Consider the following 9254-nt stretch of genomic DNA (forward strand, 5'->3'; position numbering starts at 1 on the left):
AGGAAGGTGGTGTGCTTATGTATAGCAAGATAGCAGTACCGCCAGGAATCAGAAAGTATCTCATAGGTTGCCGGTTATGCCGTACATGAGAGCATGTGTTATAAAACTATACGAACAATCATCGTGAGGAAATACCCAACAACATGGTGTAAGAACAACGATGGAAAGCCGGAGAAGAATAAAGGTTAAGCAAATGGTCACCAGTACAACAGAACCGAGGATGAGCATCCTCGTGTTGAAAGGGAGTTATGAAAAATTGAGGTTTTATCTCAGTTCTATGCCTGTAAAATTTACATTGCAAGATTTGAGGAGAAGAAATTAAAGGAAAAGTTCCAATATGAGTTCGAAGATATTTTGAGCTATGGATTAGTTTGAACGATGATTATTAGTTTATCATAAGTGTAACCCTGATATGAGGAATGTTAATGATGGTGGGGAAACATTATATATATATATACGTATATAAGAGATGATTTGAGGTAACTAACCACTAAGAATAGAGATTCATTAGCAACGAAATGCTATTGCAAGTCATCTGAGTGTGTTATTATAAGTGAAATTATGATGAGATTGTAAAGGATCAAAGAGCCTGACCAATGAGCTACAAGGAGACAATATGGTGCATATACAGGATCAACGAGTACGTGAAGGGATATCCAAGATAGCCCCAAAGGAGTAAGCAGGGGAAGGTGCCATAGTCGAGCAAGGGAATTGTCCACTAATAGGGAAATAAAGAGCGAGAAAAAGAGAGTATTCGCAGGATGGCGAGTAGCCGTGACATAATAAGGCAAGATTACTGTAACGGGGACAGAACGAGACCGGGATACTAGTTGATTTCTGATTATGTACATGAGAACAAAAGAGCTCCAGCCAGAGACACCATTATCCTCAGGTATGTGATGCTTCTTTGAATGATTTCTTAGTCGTGTGTGGCCAATATGGGTATTGATGTTGTAGCCCTGGGAGGCATTGCATATTTTGGGTTGTTATGACAGGATGGTAGTGGTACAATTACAGGGGAAACTCTGACAAAATTTTTGTAGAAATCCCTAAGAGCTTAACATTCGAGGACGAATGTTCCTAAGGGGATAGGAATGTTACACCTCAAAAAAAATTGCGTCGTTTGCGTTGTAAGTAAACTAATGTAAGCTCGGAGAGGTCATGGAACCTTTATAGGGCTAATGAATACTCTTAACAAGTGTTAATCAAGTATCTAAAGGTTCCGGGATCAAGAAAAACGAAGAAAATAAGTTTGTCAAAAATTTGAAAAAAAGTTGACAGAATTTTGGGTCAACTTTGGAGGGGTATATCTCCTAGTATATTAGGATTTTTAAGGTGTTTCAAAAGCCTAAAATGAATTTCATTGAGTCTCGTTTCCAACACAATAAATCGCTCATCGATATGACATCGGAGTAGAGAATTATGGACGTTACAAGTTAGGCTGACAGGACAGAAACGCGCGCTACAGTAGCCGAGCTGCTACAGTAACTGCTACAGTGTCACCGACTTTACCCACCTATAAAAGGGTCAAGACCCCATTTTTTTTAACCAAAAATCAGATCAAAGGCTCAGCCCACACAAAGGGCAATTATGTCATAAAAAAGTTGAGGGTTTGAAGTGATTTTGCTTAATCGAGGCTTGGGAAGAGCATAGTTGTGATTATAGTATCGTTTTGCGATGGAATTTGGCTTGGATTTGAGGTGAATATCGAGGATATCGCTGTTTTAGTGAGAATAAGGTATGAATCTCTTATTATTAATGTTAATCTTGGTTTCTTTACGGAGATAGAACCGTCAAATAGCCGTATAATAGTTTTGTTGGTAGAAATATGGGATAAACCCCATATGGAATGTTTATGGAGTATTTTGGCATTGAGAATATTATGATTTATGTTGGTGTTGTTGTTGTTGTTGGTTGTTGAATTGAGATTTCGGGCTAGGCATATAAAAACGGGGAGATCTTTTGATTTTCATAGATATAGAATAATTTAATATGAAGACCTACCATAAGCATATAACAATGAGTCTAATGATAGTGCGAATCCTCTTGAATGTAGATTTATGAGTACGGAGGCTGCACAGGTATGTCAAGGCTAATCCCTTTCTTTAAAAGGAATGATTCCTATGTTATGATCCCATAAATGTTTCCATAACCACCTTGTTTCCAAAAGCTAGAAGTTCATGACTCTTAAAGCTTCTTGTGATGTTAAAGATGAGAATGTTTCTATGATATTACGATGATGATGATTTTATGTTTAAACGTCTCAAGTGATGATTTCAATGATGATATGAGAATGTTGAGTTATTTCATGATTTCTCAATCTTATTCATTGTTGTTGATCTCATCTCATGTTATTCGTTCCTTCGAGGTGAGATATAGCGATGATGAATAATCCATAATATAAATCGGAGGTTACCGACCCTACGTCACTCCAATAGAGTAGTAACATTTAATTGGGCTCTCGTGCATGTTATATGTATTTATATATGAGTAATTTAGATACTTACCGCGCCTTAATGGCCGGACAAGATACTATATATATTTTACCGCGCCTTAATGGCCGGACAAGATACTATTTATATTTCACCACACCTTAATGGCCGGACAAGACCGCGCCTTAATGGTCGGACAAGATACTATTTATATTCCACCGCGCCTTAATGGCCGGACAAGATACTATTTATATTTCACCGCGACTTAATGGCCGGACAAGACAATATATATGTTCCACCGTGCCTTGACGGCCGGACAAGATATAATATATGTATATATGGAATAAAAATAAAAATAAAACCTAAGCGTGCACGACATCCGCCTTAAAAAGGCATTCAAAGTCACAAGCTAATCTCTTTTATATTACGTTATCTTCATACTTTCATTATGTTGTTATTGATGCCTTACATACTCAGTACATTGCTCGTACTGACGTCCTTTCTTGTGGACACTGCGTTCATGCTCACAGGTAGACAGGTAGACGGATATGACACGTAGGTGATTTATCAGCGGATTCTCTGGAGCACTCCACTTACTTCGGAGCTGCAGTCTATGGCTATTGGTCCTTATGGCCACTTGTATTCTATGTAGAGGCTCATAGACATGTGTGTACGGCAGATGTTTCATAACCTTGTCAGTTCATATCGTTGGATAATATTTTAGTAGCCTTGTCGGCTGGTGATGATGGACATAATTGTTGAAGATTATATAGAGATGTGTCGTTATGTTGTGATATATGTCCTTACAGATTATGATATCCATGAGTTATCTTTATGGTCCACCTAAAAATGATTATAAGATGTATGTTAGAGGTGCTTGGTGTGTTAGCTCCGGGTGCCTGTCATGGCCCTCTGGTTGGGTCGTGACACCCAATGATCCCTCCTTGAATTGCCTTCACTTCTCCTCCAATAATGCTCTCAAACTTAGGGATTTTCGAATGGGATTCTAAGGGAAGAACACACTAAAGACCACATTCTGTTCAGTGATTTGCGCACCTGCACACTTAAGTTCGCACCGGCGGAGTAGACCTCGCCGCGGCAAACCCCTCAAAAATAGCTGCGCAACCAAGCTCGCTTCAGCGCACGCGCTCCTGCGGGAAAATTTTCGTAGGGGCGGAACGTGACCAAGTCCACAGAGTCTTGCTCCTAAGAGCGTCCACTTGCTGGAGTGTATCCGCAGGGGCGAGACCCTCTCTTGGCCCTGTGTATACACCAGAAACCAGAAAAATTTGGTTTTTGACTCTCAACACCCGAAATCCCGAGACCCTATTAGAACCTCCCCGAGACAAACTAAATTTGCAGACACTTGTAAAAATGCGCTATGAACTCACTCGCGCTCTTAGAATTCCCAAAAGAGGTCTCATTGACCAAGTCAACCCCGAACGGGAAAAAACTAACTTTCCAACTGAAATACCAAAACACCCCCAAGACACCTCGGGAACTGAACCAAACACTCAACAACCTATATTCGACGTTCCGAAGCTGATGGAACCAACGGAAATCCTAAAAGATGAAATTACCCCCGAAGATGCCCTAAGTCAACCTAACACTTAAACATTACTCAACTTAGCAAATTTTGAAAACAAGCAAAAGGGCGGTTTCACAAGGGCAAAATAGGCGTTAAACATGAAAGCAACAAAAACCACCTAACGGGTCGTTACATCATCCACCACTAAAACACATGTTCGTCCTCGAACATCAAAGACAAGAAAAGGGAAAAGACGTACCTGGGGCTTCAAAAAGCTGGGGGTACCTCGCCCTCATATCCAACTCGGTCTCCCAAGTAGCCTCCTCCATCGAACGATCACTCCAGTGAACCTTCACAGAAGCAATTTCTTTGGATCTCAACTTGCGAATCAGACAGTCCAAGATAGCAATCGGCTCCTCCTCATAGGATAAATTCTGATCAAGCATCACTGAATCCCATCTAATTACATGTGAATCTCTAAGCAAGACCGTACCCCATGGCCTCACCTCAAAAGAATCAAACCATGCAATGGGAGATCGACATCTCCTACCATACAAGGCCTTAAACGGCGCCATCTTAATACTCGAATAATAACTGTTATTGTAAGCAAACTCAGCCAAAGGCAAGAATTGTTCCCAATGACCACTAAAATCAATCACGCATGCTCTCAACATATCTTCCAAAAAATGGATAGTACGCTCGGACTGACCATCAGTCTGGGATGAAATGCTGTGCTCAACTCAACCCGAGCACCCAACTCCTTTTGTAAATACTTCCAGAAGTAAGAAGTGAACTGAGTCCCTTTACCAGAAATAATGGAAACGGGCACTCCTTGCAAATGAAGAATCTCACGAATGTAGGTCTTAGCTAGCTTCTCAGAAGTATAAGTCGTATGAACAGGAATTAAATGAGCTGATTTAGTCAAACGATCCACAATCACCCAAACGGAGTCAAACTTACCCAAAGTCCGTGGCAACCTTACCACAAAGTCTATGGCAATCCTTTCCCTTTTCCACTCGGGAATAGGCATCCTTTGAGAAATCCCACCGGGCTTTTGATGCTCATACTTCACTTGTTGACAATTCAGACACTTAGACACAAATTTAACAATATCACGCTTCATGCTACACCACCAATAGTGTTGCTTCAGATCTCGATACATCTTCATAGCACCAGGGTGAATAGAATACCTCGAGCTGTGGGCCTCCTCCATAATCAAAGTAGTCAAATCACCAGTCCGAGGCACACACACTCGTCCTTTAATCCTCAAAATCCCTTCTTCATCAAGCTTTGCCTCATGAGCTTTCCCCTTCAACACTTTATCACAAATTTTCACAACTTTGGATCATCAAATTGTTGAGCTCGAATCTGCTCCAACAAAGAGGAACGCGCCTCCACACAAGCAAAAACCCTTCCAGGTTCAGAAATATCAAATCTAAACAAAAAAAATTCCAAACTCTGAATCTCTCTTTCCAAAGTTCTCTCCGCAACTTGGAGATAAGCAAGACTACCCATACTCACTGATTTCCGACTCAAGGCATCCGCGACCACATTGGCCTTACCGGAATGATAAAGGATAGACATATCATAATCCTTGAGTAACTCTAACTATCTTCGTTGCCTCATGTTCAGATCCTTTTGGTTGAATCTGCGCTGAAGACTCTTATGATTTGTGAAAACCTAGCAATTCACGCTGTAGAGATAGTGTCTCCAAATCTTCAAAGCAAACACCACCGCCGCTAACTCCAAGTCATGAACTGGGTAGTTCTTCTTGTGCACCTACAATTGCTTGGAAGCATAAGAACACAACCAAGACCCAACCTTGAAGCATCACAATACACAAGAAACCCTCTCCCTCTACAGGAAGAGTCAAAATGGGAGCTGAAGTCACCAAGGCTTTGAGCTTTCGGAAGCTCGCCTCACACTCATCCGACCACTGAAAAGGAACAGCCTTTTGGGTCAATCTGGTAAGGGGAGATGCTATAGCCATAAATCCCTCAATGAATCATCAATAGTAACTAGCCAAACCAACAAAGCTCCGAACCTCTAAAACTGTAGCAGCTGCCCCAATCACAAACAGCCTCAATATTCTTTGGGTCAACCATGATACCATCCTAGGACACCACGTGCCCCAAATTTCCATAGAACTAAGCCAGAAATCACACTTGGAGAATTTGGCATAAAGCCTCTTCTCCCTCAAATTCTCAAGACCAATCCTCAAATACCTCTCATGCTCCGCCCTACTTCTAGAGTAGATCAAAATATCATCGATGAATACAATCACAAAGGAGTCAAATACGGTTGAAAGACATCATTCATCAACTCCATAAACATTGTAAGGGCATTAGCCAACCCAAAGGACATAACCAAAAACTAATAATGACCATAACGAGTATGAAATGCTATCTTAGGAATATCTCTTTCCGGATCTTAAGCTAATGATATCCGGATCTCTAGTCAATCTTTGAAAAGACTGACACTCCATGATGCTGGTAAAACAGGTCATCAATCGTGGGAATGGGATACTTGTTCTTGATGGTGACCTTGTTCAACTGCGTATAATTATTGTACATCCTCATGGATCCGTCATTCTTCTGCACAATCAATAATGGTGCACCCCAAGGGGACACACTAGGACGAATAAACCCTTTGCTCAACAAATCTTGCAACTGTTTTTCAATTCCTTTAACTCTGCAGGAGCCATCCGATAAGGGGAAATGGAAATGTGCCTGGTCCCTAGCTCAACCTTAATATGGAAATCAATATCCCGGTCCGTAGAGATACCAGGAAGATCCGTAGGGAACACCTCAGGAAACTCTCTCACAATTGGTACCGACTTAAGTAAAAGAGTCTCAGCACTGGTATCACGAATATAGGCAAAATAAGCTAGGCACCCTTTCTCCACCATCCGAGGTGCCTTAAGAAAAGATACTATCCGCTTACGCGTGTGACTAATTGTACCCTTCCACTCTAACCTAGGAATCCTAAGCATGGCTAAAGTAACCGCCTTGGCATAACAACCCAAGATAGCATGGTATGGAGATAACCAACTTATGCCCAGAATCACATCAAAATCGATCATATCTAAAATCATCAAATCAACCCAAGTCTCATAACCCATCATAGTGACTACACAGGATCGGTACACCCGATCCACCATTACAGACTCTCCCATCGGAGTAGAAACATAAACAGGAACATCAAGAGACTCACACATCATAGCTAGACCCGATGCAAAATAAGTAGACACACATGAATAAGTAGAACCCGGATCAAATAAGGAAATAGCTGACAGGTGACAAGCAGAAATAGTATCTGTAATCATAGCATCTAAGGCCTCTACCTCTGGTCCACCCAAAAATGCATAACACTAGGCTCCACCACTACCAGACTGTGAACCCCCAAGACCACCTCCACGGCCGGTCAAGGTACCACCCTTACCTGAATGAGAACTCCATCTACCACTCTAGGAACCACCTCTCGATGGCTGACTAGCTGGCCTCGGATTCGAAACTTGAGAACTGGGGTGTGAACCACCCTGTCGAGCTCTGGGGAAATCTCTAGCATAGTTCCCAACCTGACCACTCTCAAAGCATCCACCACGAGCTACTGACTGAGAAGAAGAATCAGAATAACCACCACGACCACCTGGTCGAGAATAAGATGGCTGGGAGCTCAGCCTCGGAATGTATCCTCCACTACGACCCGAAGTGCCACCTTGAGAAAGATGGATAGCTGCCTAGACTAGTCGACTGAACTGGGGATAATGGCCTATACTATAGTGATTATGACTTCCCGAAAAGGAACCTCTAAAAGCTCCCAAAGAGCGAGGCTTCTTCCCAGACCTATCCCCAAACTCCTGGTGCTTAAGGGTCTCCATGTCGTGCGCAGCATCAACAACACCCTGAAAGTCCTTGCCTGAAGAGGCAACAAACATACCAGCAACCTTGAGATGATACGGTAAACCTCGAATGAACTTGCGGATTCTCTCCGCCTCATCAGGTAGAATAGTCAAAGCATGAAGTGACAAGGCATGAAACTCCATCTCGTACTAAGTAACACTCATAGATCCCTGCTCAAGATGGTCAAACCTCTTACGCCTCTCCTCATGCAAGGTGAAAGGGACCCACATCTCTAAGAAGACTCTGGAAAACTCCTCCCAAGAGAGCGAAGGCGATCCAATGGGCCTACTCTCCTAGAATGCCCTCCACCACTGCTTAGCGGGGCCAATCATCTGTATCGCTACAAACCCCACACCATTGGACTCCACTAGTCCAAGGGTGTCCAACCTCTCGTGGCAGCTAACCAAGAACTCATAAGCATCAACATCTGGATGTCCATTATAAGTCTGCGGCTTCATCTTGTCAAACTTATCCCATCTCTTCTACTCATCAACAGTCATAGTAGGCTAAACTGCTGGCCGTGCAACAATACCCGAAAGATCTATAGTAACAACCACAGCGGCAGTTGGTCGTGCCCTAGGGTCCTGAAACCTGCGGCTACCTGCTCGGGAGTCTGTGCTTCCACCTGAGTCTGGGATCCCTCAGACACAGTCGAGATCAGTCATGCCTGAGATATCCAATCAAGCTAACTCAAAAGGTGAGCCATAGCATCATGAGGAAACTCTGCAACGGCGGGAGCTTGACTCGGTACCTCCATAGGTACCTTACCCTGGACCTGGTCACCGCTCTCTGGCTCGAGTGACTTCTCACGGGTAGGATTATGAGCGGCTGCGGGTGCTCTAGCAGTACGGGCTCCAGCCCAAACTCGACCTCTGCCTCATCCCCTACCTCCCCAAATAGCTCGAGAAGCAGGTACGGGGGCTGGTGCTGGACCCTGACCATCTACAGCGACTGACCGTGTCCTCACCATCTGTGAGAGAACGAAACAAAGAAATCTTAGAAAATATTAGAAGCAATTAGGCACAATAAGGAATCAAAAGATGAGAGTTTTTCTAAAAGTCCTATAGTTTCCCGAGGATTAGTACGAAGCTCGTCTTACCCATTCGCGAGAGTCTAATATACATTGTCCTTATATAGGTGAGATCGATTAACCTAGGGCTCTGATATCAATTTGTCACGACCCAAAATCCCAAGTCGTGGTGGCACTAGTCCCACCGTACTAGTAAGCCAACACAACCATAATTAAAATGAAATCAAAGTGCGGAAATAAAGCATACAAGTCATTTCATAAGTCTTAATAAATCCTGAATAAAAATACTAAGTAGTTATTATAGTTAAACCCTCAAAATCAGCTGTCACCATAATACAAGGACCAACTAGAGTAATTAGAAT

The 9254-nt window shown here is 42.7% G+C and overlaps 1 protein-coding gene across 1 annotated transcript; it reads right to left on the minus strand.

The window, feature by feature from the left end:
• Nucleotides 1–4219: 4219 nt before the first annotated feature.
• On the minus strand, nt 4220–5950 carry LOC132045187 (uncharacterized; the record flags this gene model as incomplete). Its single annotated transcript, XM_059435730.1, has 3 exons — nt 5782–5950; nt 4734–5277; nt 4220–4605 (listed from the first exon to the last, which is right to left on the minus strand). Coding segments are annotated over exons 1-3 (1099 nt in total), but the record flags the coding sequence as incomplete, so codon positions are not given.
• Between the last annotated feature and the right edge of the window lie 3304 nt (nt 5951–9254).

This window comes from Lycium ferocissimum, unplaced genomic scaffold (assembly GCF_029784015.1).
Source record: "Lycium ferocissimum isolate CSIRO_LF1 unplaced genomic scaffold, AGI_CSIRO_Lferr_CH_V1 ctg6182, whole genome shotgun sequence".
NCBI lineage: Eukaryota > Viridiplantae > Streptophyta > Magnoliopsida > Solanales > Solanaceae > Lycium > Lycium ferocissimum.